The sequence below is a fragment of the Triturus cristatus genome, chromosome 10 (genome assembly GCF_964204655.1).
Source record: "Triturus cristatus chromosome 10, aTriCri1.1, whole genome shotgun sequence".
Classification (NCBI taxonomy): domain Eukaryota; kingdom Metazoa; phylum Chordata; class Amphibia; order Caudata; family Salamandridae; genus Triturus; species Triturus cristatus.
In genome coordinates, this window is record NC_140593.1 from 1,005,316,998 (window position 1) to 1,005,337,979 (window position 20,982).

At 44.8% G+C, this 20,982-nt stretch overlaps 1 protein-coding gene across 1 annotated transcript in view; it reads right to left on the reverse strand.

Annotated features, from left to right (window-relative positions):
• B9D1 (B9 domain containing 1) overlaps positions 1-20,982 on the reverse strand; it is a 493,702-nt gene that overhangs the window by 387,101 nt on the left and 85,619 nt on the right. Inside the window, exon 2 of the mRNA XM_085629000.1 lies at positions 704-772. Within this exon, the coding sequence (XP_085485126.1) occupies positions 704-772 (69 nt within the window). The remainder of the gene's footprint in view (positions 1-703; positions 773-20,982) is intronic.

The following is a 20,982-nucleotide window of genomic DNA, read 5'->3' on the forward strand; positions in this document are numbered from 1 at the left end:
GGCATTAGGTTCTAATTACCCAGACCGCCTCCAATGGGCGCTACAATGGTATTAGATTGACTCCTAGGTACCATGGCACAAGGGCCATTCAGCTCAAACTTATTAACGGAGCCAGATGGGCCTGGACACAAAAAGTTAGACAGAGGGCCCGAGGGTTGCTGGAATTGCAAGGACACAGAAGAAGCCCCACAGTTCGCTTGACACAACTGCAGTGTAGATCTCTTTACATGTTGTAGCATTGACATATGCATATCCATGGATTAGAGCAATCTTGCAAACTAGGGGGGCGTTTTGGTCCTGTTTATAGACTGCTGTAGCTTGTAATGGGGTACTAAGATCAGTACTTTAGTTAGCTTTTTGTTTGTATTGTGCTGTTGCATGTTACTCTGCTCTTTTCCTTTTTTTCCTTCATAAGAGTTCAGTTGTAGAAGATTAATGCGATTTTGTTATACATCGTATTCACATTACTACAAGTCAAGTACTATAGTCATTATTTCAAGTTAAATGTAATGAAGAATACACAAAATGTATAGAGTTAATACTGTAGTTAATACTACTCAGAGCATCAAAGCCTGTTGGAAAAGAAACAGAATTGGTGGAGGGTAAATTAATTCAAAAAAGGTCTCTGGGATGGGAAAACACACAATGAATGCAACTGATAAAACATACTCATTCACATTTTATAAGTTTGAAAGAAACTTACCGTTGTAGGTGCCCAGTCAAGGCCATATACAAAGCAGTATTTGCAGTACAGTTCGTCAAATTCTGGAAACTGTCAAATAAAAAGCAGGCATCAATACGATATATTATTAAAGATGGGTAACAGTGAATAATGAGGATATTTTTCAATGAGTGTTTCTGAATTACATCAAATAGACAAGAGCGTAGCTCGAGTTGTCTATGATGTAACTCCAGATCTCCAGGTGAAAGACATACCTGTTATCCACTTTTCACCCACGTATAATTTTATGTTATGTTTGGCCCCCAAAATCATCTACACCTGCATTTTAAACTGCTACACTGGGGCAGAGGAGCAATAAGCCATACATGATTGAGATATATATACATATACACGCACACATTTCTCAGGAACTACTGAACGGATTTACACCATTTAACCAAAAGGCACGTGTGTGAACCAAGGCCTACCTCTTTGCCAAATTTGGTGTTATTCCGTTCAGCAGTTCGGGCTGTAGCTGCGACTAACGGTCCCTATGGAAAATTGCATGGGGAAAACACGTTTTGGGACCCCCCTTTTTTCTCGGCCCCCGCTTGACGAATCACCCCGAGACTTTCAGGATAGGAGCGGACCGGAGCGGGTCAAGAGTTTTACAAATTTTGCGAAGATTCGTCAATCGGCGCCCAAAGTTATTCCAAATAGAATGTTGCGGATTTCCTATGGATAATAGGTTCTAACTATAACTACCTACTGGCGACTGCCAGTAGAATATATATCTATATATATATATATATATATATATATATATATATATATATATATATATATATATATATATATATATATATATATATATATATATATATATATATATATATATATATATATATATATATTCAAAAGGATTGCCACTTGCTCGGAGATGCACTCAAGAGACAGAAGCGGGCCCCCTTAGCGTTGGACCTTTCTGAACATTGAAATGAAATTCGGTTTGCGATGCAATAAAGGACCTTCTTGAAAGCTAAGGGGGCCCGCTTCTGTCTCTTGAGTGCATCTCCGAGCAAGTGGCAATCCTTTTGAAAATATATTACGGCCAGCCTCGGTCGTGGAGTTTGCACCGCCACATATATATGGACTGTAGCGAGATACTTGCATTTCGCAAAATACAGAGGAGACGAAGTTGTGCTTTAAATTTAAACCGTAATTCATTTCATACCTACTGGAGGTTTAATACTTTGATACTTATGTTTTGTGGCAGGAACGCTCAATCCTACAAGTCCCAGGATACCTTCAGACTGAATACAGATCCAACCCACCTGGGGGCAGTCAACTACTGGTTAACAAGGGGCTTGCTGAGATGACGTTATCACTGCCACTGACCAGCCGGTCCGTGAACAAGAAGCAGGAGCTTTGAAACGCGTTGGACCTTTCTGAACATTGAACATTGAAATGAAATTCGGTTTGCGATGCAATAAAGGACCTTCTTGAAAGCTAAGGGGGCCCGCTTCTGTCTCTTGAGTGCATCTCCGAGCAAGTGGCAATCCTTTTGAAAATATATATATATATATATATATATATCCTGCTCTCACTCCGTCTTAGTCCCTGCACTCGCGATCGGGTGCTTTCATGCACGGTGACAGAAACCGTGCGGATTCCGAATCCCAAGCTCGTGGCAAAAACACCAGCACTCACAAGAACGCTCCTTTCAGATATTTATATATATATATATATATATATATATATATATATATATATTCACTGAAAAAACCATAGGTTTCACACATGTTATAGTTAGCGGAAATTTTACTGATAAAAAACCAGTGAAATTCCCCCGTTATAGTTAGTGCAGGCAACTATAACTCACGCGACCGCAATCCTCTGCTGATGCTAATACTGTATTTAGACACTTATTTGCCCATGTCTTCTTCCATACATTTTTAGCTATACATATATTACAAATATTTTTTTTTCATAAAGACACATATGTCATCAGCAGAAGATTGCGGTCGCGTGAGTTATAGTTGCCTGCACTAACTATAACGGGGGAATTTCATTGGTTTTTTATCAGTAAAATTTCCGCTAACTATAACATGTGTGAAACCTATGGTTTTTTCAGTGAATTTGCAAGGTTTTTTAAATGCTAATTCCTAACTATAACGTGTGTGAAACCTATGGTTTTTTCAGTGAATTTGTACGGTTTTTTAAATGCGAAGTTACTTTACGCCATTCGTGGCGTGCGCGCCCACTTAACGCAGTTCGTTCCGTGCGCGCACGGTGCGCTTCGCGCACCGTGCGCGCACAGTGAGCACGCGGAGCACGCGGTGCACCGCGCGCCCACTTTACGCAGTTAGTGCCGTGCACGCACGGTGGGCACGCGGTGCGATGACAAAGCAAGAAAGCACGTCAACAAATCTGTTTCTGCTTTCCTCCGTGACTATGGTATGGGTGCCATTTACCACAACAACTTGCGTTATGACATGCAAGACATTTATAGAGGAGATGGTGTGCACTTCAATGATGAAGGGAACAGAGTCTTCCTCTTGAACCTTAGACTCTGCATCGGTACTTACTTGTAGGTACCACTAAAAAATCATTTCATAAACACAACGGCTCTTTTTAGAGCCCCCTAATATCTAAACACTTAAATCTGATTTTCATTTTTTTTTTTTTTTTCTACCGTACGCTTACCGTAAGCTTACCGTACGCGTACCCCGTGATTTTTTTTAAAATCAATAAATGTTTTCTTTGTACTTTACAGTCCTTCTTTGACCCCCTCACAAATGTAAGGGGGTCTGTAACTCTCCTCATTGCCCCCTTTTCTTGTTTTCACTCTTTTTTTTCTGAGTGAAATACACAAAATGGCGGCCGCCGCTTCCTGGTTTCGGCCGATTCGAATGTTTACTAAGATCTAAGAGCCAATCAGAATCGCGCTCGCGCACGCCACCGTACGCTTACGGTAAGCGTACGGTAAGCGTACCGTAAGCGGGCTCAGATATATATATTGATTTAAAGGCTATTTTCTCAGAATCTACTGAACAGATTTACACCAAACCTACAAAAGGCACTTCCTTGACCTAGGGACTACCTCTCTGCCAAATTTCGAGTAATTCTGTTCAGCCGTTCGGGCTGTAGCTCGTTCTAAAGGTCCTATGGAAAAATGCATGGGAAAAACGCGTTTTGGGACCCCCCTTTTATCTCAGCCCCCGCTTGACGGATCCCCCCGAGACTTTCAGGGTAGGAGCGGAGCGTAGCGCCCCACCTATTTTGAGAAATTCGCGAGGATTCATCGACCGGCGCCAAAGTTATTCAAAATAGAATGTTGAGGTTTTCCTATGGAAAAGGGGTCCTAACTATAACTACCTACTGGCGACCGCCAGTAGGTAATATATAGATATAAAAATATATATATATATATATCCCTCCCTCCCTCCCTCATCCCACTCTCTTGAAGCTGTGCCTTTCATCCAACCATCGGAGTAGAGCCCAGCGCTGCGCTGACAGGCTCTCAGAGAACCCTGTCAGAGCAGCCTTGAATACCTTTACAATGTACAATAGCAGGAAATAACCTTTGTTGCTACATCATAGAGATTTAGAATTGTGTATTCACACTAGTGGCTCTCAGTGAGAGCCATACATAACATATACAATTATAGATGGTGAATTAAAGAGATGTTTCTCACTTGGGGGTTCTGAGTGACCTCAAATTGACAACAAGAGCAAAGCTCAGAACTACCACCACGCCAGCGCCTCATTTTTCAACAGGTGACAAATAGAACACAAATTACCTTTACTATGACAGTATTTTGTCGAAGGTACACTTTATGAGGAAAATTACCTCCAGTATGACAGTGTTAGCATTTTGCTATAGTTGCCTCTTTAAGCCAATATTTACCTTCAGTATGCCAGGGCCAATGGAACATTCACGTGCATAGCAATGCATACTCACTCATTCACGCTCACTTACATTCACTCACTCAAACAATTTAAAATTTGTTTCTTCAGACACATCAGGAGTGATTACGAGTAGGCCGACCGAGGTGTTCAGAATTCATTGGCTTCATTAATTATTGCCTATTATCACATTTGGGTAATTATATAAGGATTTGGGAGTTTAAAGTTCCAAAATCTGTATTTCCCTGTAAATATCTGAACTTTTCCCCTTAATAAATTCTGCAAGGTTTTACCTGCTAAAATATTAAAAGGAAGAGTGTGATTTTGATTACTTACAGTAATTACATAATTATTCTAATTGGGATCCCTTCGCATTTTTGCAGCAGCCACAATTTAGCAGGCCACAAGAAATCTGGCCCTAAGTCTGCAAAACAATTTCATATCATAAAAGTACAAATCAATTCCTAGAGTTCCTTTTAAAATCATATTGTAAACTTTAGTTTTTTACGGATGAAAGACAGCCTCGGCCCAATCGCCGAGTCTATGTGGCGTATTTCCGCTTTCAGCGTCAATGTAGGTAGTGGAGTCACAGTTCCATATTTTATGAGAAAAGGTTTTATGATTGTAATAAGAAAGGGTTCAAACCTAACGTTGTTTGAGCTCTGATACTCTAATCTGCAATACTTTTTATAAACTGGAACCTATTTGTTTCACCCAAATACATTCTTGCAGAAGAAACTGATGTTTTTGTTCATCAAGAACTCTTTGGGGGATATTCTCAAAAACGTGTGATAATTATCACAAAATTAGCTTAACGCAACTTTGCACATAGTAGTCTATCGCGACAAAATAACACTGTGTTAACATTGTATTCTCAACCTGGCGGCACCATGCAATAGTCTCACGATAACACGCCAAATGACCGTGTTAAAATCAACGCAACGCCGAAAAAATGCGTAACACGAACGCGAAAAAAGTTACAATGCCCCAAATTACAATACAATACAAAAATCGTCGATAACCAGTGACAGGCCTGCAATTCCCACGCGTCATCGGAAAAATGCACTATAAAAGCAGCAAAAAAACCACACCGAAACCAAAATAAACTGCGTAGCACCATGGATGCAACAGGACCGAGTGCAGAGGACAACTCAAACCCCACAAGCCCCACAGAGTAACCAGCCAGGAACCCCGTGCTCGGGGAAGGGCAAGGAGAAGAGGAAGACGGGGTTCAGTCCGCAGGAAAACCGGATCATCGTCACGGAGGTGATAGAACACTACGAACAACTGTTCGTCACCCCCACTGGGTCATTGGCAACACAAACGGAATTATGGCAGTCCATCATGAACAACGTGAATGCAGTCGGAGTGTCGATGAGGTCAATGGAGGAGGTCAAGAGGTGCTGGCATGATGTGAAAAGTCAAACCAAGCAGGAACTCGCTGCCAACAGGAAGCCAGCAACGGCGACTGGAGGTGGGAGTCCTGCACCACAGGTGGAGCTGGATGAGCTGGAGGCTATGGTGGCCACAGTCATCAGTGTGGAGACGGTGCAAGGAGTTGGGAGTCCGGGCGCAGCTCGATATGACCTGACCCAACAGCAACAGGGTGATTAACGACCAGGGACTGGGGGACGGGGGGAGATGGGCACAATGGCACACATGCACAATTATGTGTAGCACACTGCACATCCATAATGATTGTGGAACATGTCCCTGATACCCTTGGCACACTGCAGCACACATAGAAACACCAAGTAGGCCCCCGTCCACTATGTGCACAAAGGCGCCCCCCTCCCTATCACCAATCTCACAACCTACCCATGCACATGTGCTGAATCCAGCAAAGCAGTGTCTCTGTGAGCCACACTGACAATGCAAGTGACACTGCATGACCAATAGCACGGCTGCAGTCAAAATACATGACATGGTGCACAACACGGCACTGAGGTGGACCAGTGTGGATCACATCCTCAAAGGAGCAGGTCACACTCTGACACGTCCACGTGCACATGCAACCCCTGACGTCAACAACACATCTGCAGACAAACATTGCACAAGAGTACAAAAACCGTCCAAGAGCACAAATGACCCAAGTCACCAACATCTCTGCACCGTAAAAGCACACAAGTCAAAGGCACACCACCTCAAAGGAATAAGGGGCCGCTAAATCTGAGCTGCAGGGGCGACTCTCCCACAATGCAGCACATACACATAGCAATCACAGCACATCAACATTGACGACAATGTGGGACAAAGTGCAACACTTTCACTATAGAACAGAGGACACAACTGGTGCCGCTTGAGCGTAGAAACTGGACAATCACATCTGGCATAGCAGGAAACTGTGAGATGATAATGTACGAGTACAACTTCACATCCGTCATGTAGTCGAAACGTCCACTGTCTCCCATCAAATAGCCAGCTCCTCCAAAACAGTCACAATGTACTTTGTCATGCAGTCTGTATGTAAACATGTGCAATGCGTCAACATACATGGAGCACACTGTTAACCTGCATCTCCTCTTCACATTGCAGAGGGACAATCAACACCTCCTGCAGAGCAGGCCAGACATCTCTTCAGTGATGATGAAGAGGACCCCCTGGCCATCTGCTCCGACAACCTCCAACGACTCCTGGATAGCCTCCACACCCCACCCCCAGGAACAGGGCAGCCCAGCTGAATCGAGGTGACCCCACCCCCTGCACAGACCACACAGCAGGAAGCACCCACCACCACGGCTGGCTACCACCACCTCACGGAAAGACACATGGCATTTCAACGCCGTGTGTTAGACTGCTAGAAGGAGCTGGCTGAACAGGTGCAGGTGGGTTTCGACCTCATGGAAGCCAAACTAGATGCCATACGTGGGTGTATAAGTCCCATCAGGGACCACTTACAGTCCCCAACGGACACCCACAGTCCATTCCAAGCTCTACAACAATCCTTGGCTGACCTCGCTGGTGCCATTACTCGGATACAGGAACTGTCTAGTCAGACAGGCCCCAGCAATGACAGCACAGAGTTGGCACAGCTGCGGAGGACAATGGAGGATATAGAGCGGATGCAGGTTGGAAGGATGGCTGCCACGGCTGAACACCAGCGAGATGTAGCTGGGATCTTCCATGCCCTGCAGATTCTCATCTTGCCATTGCTGCCAAAGAGCCTGTCCCAGATGACTGCTGCAGGAACTTCGACACACGCATCTCCGCCCCCTGATGTGTCAGTGGCACACAGTGACGCAGCCATAACAACTCCGCCCCCTGATGTGTCAGTGGCACACAGTAATGCAGCCATAACACCACCGCACACCTGACACAGAAGACATATCAGAGGACTAAGATGTGGATGGTAATGACTGTGTGCGAAAGGAGGTTGTAGCATTCATCTCCGCCATATGGCCTGTTCCTGCTTGGTTCAGCCCTCTGCATCATGCCCTGGAACAACACCTTCCACTGTCCCCCGAAACACTGTGCAACATTCATCTGGACCCCGACATGGACTGCCATATCTGCTCTGGTTACGAATGACACAGCAATCAGGCTGCGGACTGAGCTCTTCCTCTTAACTTATTCCCCAATTGACTCTGGTGGGCCCTCCACTGGGCAACCATGTAATGTGGGGTTTGCATTGCCATGTACTGCTCCAGCTCTGACACTCCACAGAATGTGAATACAACATTCCAAAACACACAGATGTGTCATGTCTATGTTAAATCAAGTATAAAAGTATGGATGAATGTAGGGACATTGATTGCACAAAAAGGTACACCATGGGGAATGACATCAATGCGCATGTTTGACCTTGACCCACATGGCCAATTAGATAACTGTGAAGGTGTGAACTAGCTGTGGCCTCATTGCTCATGAACAACAATCTCGCAACCCCCAAACGTAGCCCCATGTCCATGTATTATATAAGGCTGTGTGTAAAAATGGCAAATTCAGTAGCAGGCCCAAAGTAGTGTCCCCCATCACATGTGACAACAGAACATCTCTTCGCATATCCACTCACACTGTGTGGACACAGCATGTTTTGATGGATCACATTGATTCACATGGCAAGAAGTTGGACACCATATTCACATTGCTGAAGACACGTAAGAGCACAGATCTACCAGCAACAGTCCCAACCACAATGTCTGACTCACAGAGGTGGAGCTGGCAATAGGGACTCACCCCTAAGTGAAACGCGTCAGTCAGTCCCTCCCTGTGTACGGACAATGCTCATTGAGGCACATGATTTGTCATTCTAATCAACATTCATCACAGTGGAACACTAGTGAAGTTGCGTAGACTTTATTAGCATGTGTGTGTCAGTACGGGCAAGACAATGGCCACAATATGCAGACCAATGCTTCAGACACTAACAGGCAGCATAGGAACATGTAGAGGTGCAAGAAATGGGGAGGCAAAATGAACACCAATCATTACAGATGGCAATGGTCTCAGCCCACCTTGCCTTGCTGGACGAGTCATGTGATGTTTGGCGCATGCTCATTGCCCCGTGTCAGGGGACACGACTCACAGCCCATGGGATCTGCATAGTGCTGTACCACCAGACTACGCTGACTGTCTGCTCTGCTGACAGTGAGCAGGTGGAAGTGTTCAACATGGTCACATGTAGCACTACATTGCCATGTGTGTAACTCTCCCTCCAGCAGTATGTCAGATTTAGGAACGTTGCCAAGTGACGCTGTGAAGCTCCGCCCATGGGACTGCCTCACCTTGCACAGGTGTGTGTCAACACGCGTAGGTGCACGCACAAGCATTCTGAGTCCAGGAGAATGCAGCCATGTCCAGTATTGTGGTGGGATATGTGACCATTTCTCCAAGATGCAACTAGGTGTTGGGACCTGCGCTCTGGGTTACAATCCGTTGTGGATGCAAGAATGTAGTTACTCGACCATGAATGCGAGCGAAGCTTCCTGGGCAATCAGTTCCAAGAGCCAATCCATTAACTGGTCCGTCCACGCCGTTTCACCAATCCGCAACACAAACCTATAGGGGAGCGCCTCGATGTGGTCACTGCATACGAGGACTTGTGCAATCTCCCATGCCAAACTACCAGCACATACGCCAAATATCAAGGCATCCCATGCACGGGTATCACGGTTACACTCCTGGTCGTGGTCCAACAGGGGGCGCACGCACAAGTCATAATCCAGTTCATTTACTGTTGTGTTGGATAGGCAGACATCCATGGGCACTCAAATGTGCATGATCGACAGTGGAACCAGGGCTGGACAAAGGTGACGTATGCAAGACGGAAGCTCAGACGGTAACTGATGCGCAACACTGCCAGTGGCAGTGCGCCCAACAAATGCAGCATACGTGCACGGTACAGTTCCAAGTGACAGGGGTTGTACATGTGCCCGGGATGTCCTGCCATTGCGTTGGTGGCTCTCGTAGTACCGGCCCTCTTTTGACCTGCGGCAGTTATGTGGATGACATGCCACAGGTCGGAGCAATGAGTCGTATGTGTATGCAACGTTTGGAAGTATGGGTTGTTGTGTACGTAAGTGTCAAGGGCATCCCATGCAGGAGCACTTCAAGCAAGGTCTTCTGTGTGTGGGGTGTGGATACGTTGGTCTTTCATTAGCGCCGTGTGGGAGTCGTCATCATCTGCAATGGTATCTCTCTCACGGGGTGCAAGCTGCATGCCAGACCAAGGTCAGAGGTGCTGATGTCCTTCTGCGTTATGTATTGAGACACAGGAGCTTTCATCACTAATGTCTGAGTACTGCTTGCATTCTGGAAATGTGATGTGGCTATCGCGCTGCAATTGAGGCTAGGCCTTAGGCTCATGGTGCACCAATAGCGATACACACACAACAGTTGGCATGTATGAGCCAAGAGCCCGAGCGGCCTTGCGCTCCTTATACAATCTCTCTCTCTCTCTCTCTCCCTTTCTCTCTCTCGCTCTCTCTCTCCCGCCCTCTCTCTATCTCTCTCTCTCTCCCTCTCTCCCGCTCTCTCTCTCCCTCTCTCCTGCTCTCTCTCTCTCTCTCTCCCCCGCTCTCTCTCTCTCTCTCTCTCCCCCCTCTATCTCTCTCCCTGCCTCTATCTCTCTTTGTCTCTCCCTCCCTCTCTCTCCCTCTCTCTCTCCCTCTCTCTCTTTCCCCCTCTCTCTCTCTCTTCCTCTCTCTCCCTCTCCCTCTCCCTCACTTTCTCTCTCTCTCTCTCTCTCTCTCTTCTTCTCTGTCTCTCTCTCTCTCTCTCTTTCTCTCTATCTCTGTCCTTTGATGAGCGCATGACACACCTTCTTATCTTGAATTCTGTCTTGCCGGCTGTGACTTGCAGATTGTCTAGGGAAGACCCGCTATGACTCTTCCAAATAGTTGTTTTGAGTTGAATTTGGATGAAATATTATGCTTGGAAATTCAAAGATGAATGAATGATTCTCCTTTTTCTTACCACACATGAATGTGAATTGTTGTAATTGTGCGACATCAGGCAAATTGTTTTGTTCATGATCTCGTAAAGTTGATGTAAAATATCTTTGTCCGGAGTGGGGGTGGGGGGTTCCTGGGGGTGGTGGCGGTGGGTGTTGTGGCCCTCTTGGGGCTTCGAGCTGCCTGATCAGTAGCTCCATGGCATCTGTTGTTCTTCAGGCGTGGCTCTGGGTTGGACTCCCTTTTATGGTGCAGGTTGTCATCCGACTTAACACCAGGTATGTGCAGGTGTTAAATCCCTGCTGCTAACGCGCTTTATTGCATGTTTTGGGATCTTATCGCCAATCTTTCTGGTTGTTGAGAATGTTGCGAAGTGGTGTTGTTGCGGCTTTTTGCACGGGAACGCCCACTCTGCATATCATTAGCGTTAGTTGCTGGTGTCATCTGTGGCGATCTTTTTTGCGGCTGCTATCGGAGGAAAACTGGTGATATCGGCTGTTAGCACCAGCTTGTGAATAGGGCGATACATTTATGACCACTTTGGCTGGGAAAATGTGCCTCTAACTCTGCGATAAGTCCTTGAGAATATGCCCCTTTGTCACTTTCGTTTGAGATATGCAATGCTCACTGGTTTTGAACCTTTCAAGGTGGAAAAGAAACCCATTGCACACTCCACGACATACAATATCTGATTTATATGCCCAATAAATAGACCAGCATATTTCTGTTTTTTGCGATTTCCCTCCAGAACCTGGAGGACATTTTTGATTGGTTCCCTCGAGACAAGATGTAAACAAATATTATCAGGAGAAACCCTGCAATATCATCCATGAAACAAGCCCAAAGTCATAGACTAAATAATTCAAAATGCCTTTCCAAGAATATCTCTTGATTAAATCTCATGTCCCGCTATACTCAAAGGGCAATAATTCAAAGCCATAAAGGAACACTGGTGCAATTTTACTCTTGAAAGCCCTAATGCGGTGAGCCATAAGTAAATCTGAATATTTAAACTTAAACCTAACTAATCAAACACAAGTTGCTACAGCCCTTGTTCATATTGACTGATGATTGTCTGACCAATTTAGGGAACTGTTAAAAGCGAAGCATAAATATTTAAAATAATTACCTCTCTACACGGCATTACTTGCAAAAAAACAGGAAATGTTTTTGCATTTCCTCTCAAATATCTAAATTTAGTTTTAATAATATTTACTGTTAAATGAGTTCCACAACCATAAGTCCGTAGTATGATCAAAATCCTCTAAATGCACATTGGTATATAATCATTAAGAGCAAGTCACCTGCGTACCAGAGGTAATGAATATAGGCCCCATTTATTTTTGCTAAAAAATAATTTTCTTATCAAAGTATAATCTATAATTCCACCAAATGCAGTCCAATTAAAGTCAAGACCAGGACACAGTCATGCTTAAATTCTTTCTTGATTTCGAGATCTTTTGCGATAAAGGGCCTGAAAAACCTACCTCAATCTCTGCTCCATGGGAATTCTGAAGGATGCAGATGACTGAATGCAGACTAGGAGAAATGTTGCATCCAGTTCATTTCTTCCAAAGACTTTCTCAATCCACCCCAAAAAATGCTGCGCGACAGCCGGCAAAACAGCAGCTTAATCTACCACTGTCTTCTACAGACAAAGCAATGACTGGAGATCAAGAGACCCTCCCTAAAACCACCTTGCTCTGGCGGGATTAGGTTATTTTCAACAACCCCTATTAGATGTTGAAGGATAATTACCGACTACACTTCGGTGGCAATATTTAACAGTTTTATAATTATAACCCTTTAACAAGCAGGAAAATTAATATTGCCTCCTTTACATATGAGCAACACAATAGAACCCTCCCTTCAGAAAGTGTGCAGAATTGAACACTGAATGAAAATAAGCATTTGCAATGCAAATTGGTCTCGCATTTTTTAGAGTTCAGGGTAGTGTTGTAAATAACAATGTCTTTTACCTACCAAACAAATGAAAGAGGAAATAATATGGAAACAGAAAGGATGCTAGAGAAAGGAGAAAAATTAAACGGAGATGGAATGAATCTGAGGAAAGGGGACAACTGGGGTGAAAAGAAAATAGAGGGGAAAATCGAAACGGCACAGTAAAGATCGAATGATAAAAAAGAGAAGTAAAGAAAGCAAAAATGTCCAACGACTGAAACATACAGAGAGAGTAGGAGAGACACAGCAAAAAGACTGGCAAAGAAAGAAAAGGACAATGGCATAGAAAGGGAGAAACAGGAGGAATAAAGATAAACAGAGATAAAAATGAATGGAAGCGAGGGAGAGAAAGAGAAACTGGCACTGAGATTAAGAGAGACTGAAATGCAAGAAGGGACTGAGATACGCACAGAAAAAAAGAAGTGGAAGGAGAGACAATGAGACTTTTACAGACCGGTACAAAAAGAAATGGAGCAAGATCGTGAAAGGTGAAGAAGTCCATACGTGTGAGACGTGGCTTTGCAATTAAGGCAACCTCTTGAGCGCACTCTGCTCTGGTGCTGCTGGTAGGCAACTGTGCTGACAAACGCTTTTAAACAGGATGGTGGCAAATCAAAATGTTGTAAATTTGGTTGTTATTTTTTACCACACACACCATGATATTGCATGTTCACCGTGCTGTGCACTCCACTGTTTTACATGGCTAGATCTCGGCTACATATATATTGCAAATAAAATACGAGTGCACCTGTGCACTGTCAGTGACCTGGCCAAAGAGGGCATGAAAGAGCTGAAACTGGATTATAAAATCAAAGCTCTTCCAAACAGGGGCCTCCAAAATCCTTAAAATGTCCCTGTTAAAGAGGGGCCGCTGATTTAGCATCCTCATGAACTGTCCACGTGTAATATTTCAAGTTCTGATGTTTTAGGCACTGGTAAATACAAACCGAACCTGCAACAAACCACAAACAGTCCGTTCTCGGACCACTGGGAGGCAGCGCATTAATTAGAAACCATGTTTTAAAACAATTTAAAAGAGTTTCTTTTTGGGGGTTGGGAGATGGGTTGTTGAAAAATCCTGGGCATTATGCAACAAAAGGTGGAGAAGGGGGTTTGGGGAGATGAGAAATAGATGTGTGAGGAGGGATGGATGGAGCTCACTACTGTAGCCAAAGCACTCTATTGAAACTATAGAAACTGATGCCTTGTTTCTGCTTTTGCTTGGATTTCTTATGATTTAGTTTCTGGCTCACCTTAACTTTTGCCAAGAGTTGCCAAGATTTCAGAGCAAACCAGCTCCCGGACTCCTGCTTCACCCTTTGGGCCTAATAAAGGTGACAGGTGCAGCACAGCACTGTTTAACCCTTTCGATGCGCATGACGGAGCGGTTCCATCATGTGCATCGGTTGCGCTGTGCGGATGACGGAACCGCTCCGCGCACGAACCCTTCAGCACAGCGCGGTAATCCGCGCCGCGCTGAAGGGGTTAAGAAATGTTTGTGCGCCACAGCCCTAAATAAAACAGTGTTTGGGGACTGAGTGTGTAGCATGAAAAGTTACTGAACAAGAGTTCTGTCGATTTGCGTGCTACAGTCCTTTATAAATAAATGTGATTCTTACATGAATGGAACTGTCCATGTGCTTTTGGACTGAAATGCATTTTTTTTTTAAAGAAGGATAGGTGAATTGCACATCTGCATATTCCCAGCCTATTTGTCTGTGCACCAGAGGCATTTTAGTGTGTGGCATTGGAGAAGAATGTGCACCCTAGAGGGAACTTAGCTACAAAATTATGTCGCTGTCATTAGGCAACTGATAAACTGCCAATCTCGCAACAATTTGTGGAGGATCTATGCGTGTTAACTCAGTGCTATTCAAGCCTCTGTAAAGAGGATACAGACGACTTTGCAGATCCAAAGCAGGGCCCCACTTCTCATCCACCCAGTATCCCCCCCAGCCTGAACTCCCAAAACCAGCTGCAGAATGTCACAGAATCACATATTGTAAAATGTATAACCTCTACCTGCATAAACAAAAGAATTAATGACCAAAGCGGAGCAGGCTGGGAGATTAGAGGTGACGGCTTCTGCCATGGACAGAGTCGAAGGACTAAAACAAGACTATTTCACAAGGCGCCATCTTGTACAATGACCTTCTTAAAGAGAATTTGTTTATTTATAAACGAAAAAAGGAAAATAAATAAGGCAACAAGTATGTATATTTAAAAAAGCAGCTACGCTCAAATTAAATATGTTTAGGAAATGCGTGTATACTTGTGTGGAAATTAGATGTGTGGAAAAGTGAAACAAGTTTAATGTCACTGGTGCTCATATAAAGCACTCCAATACCTACTGGTCGAATTTGCACTACTTTAGTAGTGCTCACATCCCAGTCAACTTAGCCCAATATCTTATTACAATATCGACTACTATGCCCTCACTTCCATGATTCTTCTCTGCCAGACCACTTCATTCAAAAACTTCATTCATATCTGGCACATCCCCTTAAGGCTTCAAATCAGCTCTGGTCGTATCGCTTATGCCATCCCTCTTTTCCAGTGAACTACCTTCATCAGAATTACCCTTTTCCCCAAAAAAAACTCAGACAGCTGATCTTCGGTTGTCTCACAAAAAAACTCTTAGGTAACAATCTACTCAGCCTAACTCAATTGGGCTTCCATACCATTCATTCAACAGAAACTGCACTTTTTAACGTTTCTAACTTTATCACCAATGCACATAGCAATCACCTTTCTTTAGTCCTTATTCGCTAGACCTATTGGGGTCATGTAGAGTGACCCTTCTATGAAGAGCCCTGATCATTTAACCTTGTATCACCACCGCAAGACACCTTTACCGCAAACCACATGAGCGATCACTCTCTTTCCAAGAATTGAAAAAGAAACCGAAATGGCATCTCAAGCAAACTGAAGAGAGAGTGCTGCCGTTCTGTGAACTTATATATTGCACGTGTGGGTGTGTGTGTGTAATCACCTTTGATATTCGTGCAAGTAGGTATATCGAGCTCATTTCTAAATATATTCATTGGAGAAATAGCAACCACCCTACTCTATCATTTTGAGCTTGCCAGTTGTGTCATTTTGTTTTGTTTACTCTGGATTTCACTAACGAGAACGTTGATGTCGGAGGTGCACCCCTGTCCTTGGAGGAGGTGCTGGTGACTACGGAATATTCTTTCAATGGAGTGGTCTGAAGAGTCTGACTGAATTGTAGTTTGCCTCCCAGAGTAGCGTAACTCGAAGCAAGCCTGTGGTCCAGAGTAAGGGGTTCGTTTCTCATGTATCTCTCCGATAAGTGTCACTTTAATGGGCGTCTTTCGAAAGCAAGATTGTGCAGCACTCCGTGCTCCTCGCCCTATGTGACAGGGTCTGAACATGTGCGCGCAGCAGAAACGAATACGGACCGGTGTTAACCTTTGTGCGCCTAGCGTGTACGGTACCGATGGAGAGCAGAGCCCACGTCCAAGGGCTCGAGCCACTGCCCTCGCGTACACGGTCACTGTCTGCAGGTCGGGGGTCCACGTGGCGTTATACCTACAGTCAGTGTCGCGCGTACGTAATAACCTACCCCGCACCGACTTGATATATCAGCAACCATGTCAAAGCCGAGCCACTCACTGCAATTTTCAGTCCCTCTGAATTTTAGTTTGACCACAGCAAGATCATTGCAGGAAGGCGGCAGTGAACAAAAAGTGGGTTCATGGATGTCATCGGCTGTGAGGGAGCTAGACAGGCATGGTCCCGCGATTGGTGTGTGCGGTGGCCGCCATTGTGAAAAAACAATGAAAGTGAAAGCGCGCATGGTGCGCAGAAAATAACAAGCATTGGCAAAGGTGCAATGCAGCTCCTGGGGAACTCTCTCCCTAGAGTACCAGTGGCGAGCAGGCAGGGGGGGGAGGGGTCCGAGAAGTTACTGTCTGTGGTAGGGGTGGTGGGGGGGAAAGACAGGGAAGAAAATAGTGCAGGAGTAGAGGGGTTGATAGCTGTGGAAGGATACAAATGCCGACATGCTCGTCAGGAGGAGGGACTAACAAAGCCCAAAACCAATCAGAAGGCAGCATTTAGGACCTAAGCCAATGAAAAAGATGGGCCGTACAGTGGGCGGAGCTTCCACGAAGCTTCCAAACTATAGCGTATACTGCATGCCTCGCAAAGAGATGGCAGCGCATTCACGCTGCATCCCTAGGCGAGACCTAAAAAGGTACCAGTTGTTGGGCTCATGAGTTCAACTTTGATTTTAAGATAACTGTGGCGCAGTTATGCACTCTTGCAACTGGAGTCAAAGTCAGTGAGTTAATTGTTATATTTATAGAACTAAGTGCAAATAAATCTCTTTTGTTTCAGTGTTGGCTGTGAAAGGTGGTTTGGTGGAAGGTTATCCTCGAAAGCCATGCAGGCTCATTAAGTGAACAATCCAGGCCTCTTTGGGAACCATGCAGGTCAAAGTCATAGCTGGATCTGAGGAATATATGACGCTACAACGCATGCAATTACAATGCATGCTTTTATAATGCAGTCTTTACATCGCAACTACCATTACATTGCATGATTTTACAATGCATGCCATTACAACGTATTTTTAAAAACTACCATTACAACGCATTCCATTACAACGCATACCATTACAATGCATAATACTTTTAGGGCAGCATCAGAAGGCAGCATTTAGGACCTAAGCCAATGAAAAAGATGGGTCGGAGAGTGGGCGGAGCTTCCACGAAGCTTCCAAACTATAGTTTATACTGTATGCCTTGCAAGGCGATGGCAGCGCATTCACGCTGCATCCCTAGGCGAGACCTAAAAAGGTACCAGTTGTTGGGCACACCAGTTCAACTTTGATTTTAAGATAACTGTGGCGCAGTTATGCACTCTTGCAACTGGAGTCAAAGTCAGTGAGTTAATTGTTATATTTATAGAACAAAGTGCAAATAAATCTCTTTTCTTTCAGTGTAGGCTGTGAAAGGCCTCTTTGGGAACCATGCAGGTCAAAGTCGTAGCTGGATCTGAGGAATATATGATGGTACAACGCATGCAATTACGACGCAAGCTTTTATAATGTAGTCTTTACATCGCAACTACCATTACATTGCAAGATTTCACAACGCATGCCATTACAACGTATTTTTAAAAACTACCATTACAACGCATTCCATTACAACGCATACCATTACAATGCATAATACTTTTATGGCAACATCAGAAGGCAGCATTTAGGACCTAAGCCAATGAAAAAGATGGGCAAGTGTTGAATAGTGTAGTGGTAAAAATTACTGGGGCTGATTCACAGAACTAACTTAAGACAAAATCCTAAACTTACTACTTTTGGTATTCACAGAAGTTAGGATTTTGTCTTAAGTTTGTCTTAAGACAAACTTAAGACAGACTTAAGACAGACTTAAGACAGACTTAAGACAAAATCCTAACTTAAGTCTGACTTAAGTCTGTCTTAAGTCTGGTTTAAGTTTGTCTTAAGTTTGTCTTAAAACAAACTTAAGACAAAATCCTAACTTCTGTGAATACCAAAAGTAGTAAGTTTAGGATTTTGTCTTAAGTTAGGTCTGTGAATCGGGCCCACTATTCCCACTCCAGTGAGTGCAACAGTAGGGCAAGTGTTGGATAGTCTAGCGGTAAAAATTACTATTCCCACTCCAGTGAGTGCAACAGTAGGGAAAGTGTTGGATAGTGTGGGGGTAAAAATTACTATTCCCATGTACCCCAAAACCCATACCCATCTTAATACTAAAAAAATCTCCATTACTAACCTTATAATGGGTTGTAATGGCATGCGTTGTAATGGCATGCGATGTAATGGCAGTTGCTTTGTAACAGTTGCATTGTAACAGTTGCGTATTGAAGGTAGGTTGTTGTAATGACTGCGTTGTAATGGATGTTTCCCGATCTGAGCAGCCCTTTTTTAATGAAATGCAAAAATATTTTCAGGTCATCCAAACTTATTGTCTTTAGGACGGGCGTTATCCAAGAGCTTTTGCTTTTAGTAAAAATTATATTTGCAATATACTTATTTACTTATAGGGTCTTTCATCCAGCGCTCTTCACTCACTGGTCTGCTGTGTGCCATTCACATATTTATTCCGCACACTGCATGCAGCATGGGGTAGCCACTGGATAACTGCACTTTGAGTGACAGCGTTTTCCCCTTTAACCCATGCGAGTCCCCTGACAAAAAGAGTCTGTTTTATTCTCCCCTTCCCTCTCGAGCACAATGTTTGCAAGTGGTATTACACCCAAGCAGGCTGTGTAAGCCAGCCCTTCCTTGCGCCGCCGGATCTTATTGCTGGGTAGGTTTTGAGAATTCGCAAGAGTGCGCCGACACTATCATTGTGCATGCATGCAAGCCCAGCATCATAATGGCGAAACTAAACACAACGTGGTCTGTTGTGGCATACTAATCATTAATTATTTCCTTCTCCCTCCCCTCTCCCACTTGGTCCGTTCCACATCGCGCCTTTTTTCGACTCCCAACCAGCCTCATTTCTTCCTCAGCCACAACGGTCCCTGCTTCCATGCTTGCAACCTGCCCTGCCCCTCGCTGCCTTCCAAACCAGTCTCCCTCCGCATCCCTCCTCCATCCTGCGGCCCTTCAGCTCATCTTCCTTTGATGCCTCACACCTGTTGCAAGAAATACCACAAAAGGGTTGTGTGGGACAGCGGCACAATGGCAAGCCAGGGGCGTAACGCGGGTCCCTTCCGCACAGGAGGGCTCCCAACCCTTCAAAGGGGCCCCCAAATCAGCCACATGCTAATAAATATCTTTCAGACAGGAGAATCGGGGGCCCCTCATCACATTCTGTAGGGCCTCCGTCATATTGTGTTACGCCACTGTGGCCGTCTATCACTCTCAGAGGCTAAGGGGAGGACATGCTGAAAGGGGCCGAGGGATAAACTCCAGCCTCCTTTCTGCTCTGTAACCTGTGCTCTGTACAGCAGCGCCTGCCAACAGCAACAACATTCCGCGCTTCGCTGCTACATATTCCTCCAACGGGATTCAAGAGCCTGAACGGCTGCGCTGGAAAACTGCAAGCAGCATCCCGAAGATCGAGTCCGGGCAAACTAAGCATAGCCTTCTGCTTGCGAGGTATGGAGGACCCTTAAAGAGGCATTCATTAAAATCCTGTGCTTCAAAGTGGTTACTGTAGAGTCACGCTACATTGAAAAGTTCATATTTATAAACATTTTTTACCCCGTACACTTGCTTCTGCGGCCCAAATAGGCTAAAGTAAGGGTTAAATGTTCTTGCTGTCATGGAGGAGTCACATGGACCTACTGTTGTTCATCTTCGAGGCCCCCTTCTCACCCGGAACTAATCGACTTCACAGCATTACTTAAGTGCTCCCAGTAAATAACAGCAGCCTACACTGTATGCCTGCTGTTGTGAGCCAGTGATTCGTGCAACTACGTTTTGGCATGGAGTAGGGGAGCAGGCAGAGGCACACATTTGCTACTTAAGAATTAACAATATTTTTGCAAAGGTCTCCTGGGTTCAGAAGTTTGCAATTGAGCCTCCAGAGCACACATGCACGTGCTCTTGCTTCAGCTCCAGGACAAAGTTGCAGTTTTAAATGTACAAAGTGGGAAACACGTTAGCTGGTAGAGACTCTATCTAGCCGCAGATTCCTTACCATAGAATTATCCCCAGGAGTCGGACTTGATCCAGAAATTTTCCGTGAGCAGTACCCCTACGCACTGGTAGGTGGTTTCATTCGGCTCCGCTTGGTGTAGTCCGCATCGTCTGTGCCAGAAGTGACGTGCGCGATGCCTATATAGGAACCACCCCAGTGCACTGACATCAGGTTCTTTTTGCGACTTTCCACGCCAGAAGCGCACAGCCACGAAGAACGCTGACCACTGGTGTGTGGAACTAGGGCCTTGAAAAGGGAATAGCCTGGTACCTAGAAACCCGTTCGCAGAGAGGGGAGGATGGGTGAGTAGGTAAGGAATCTGCAGCTAGAGCCCTTACCAGAAAAGGCTTTACCAAAGGTAAGTAACTTGTTCATCTGACAAAGACTTCTAGTCGCAGAT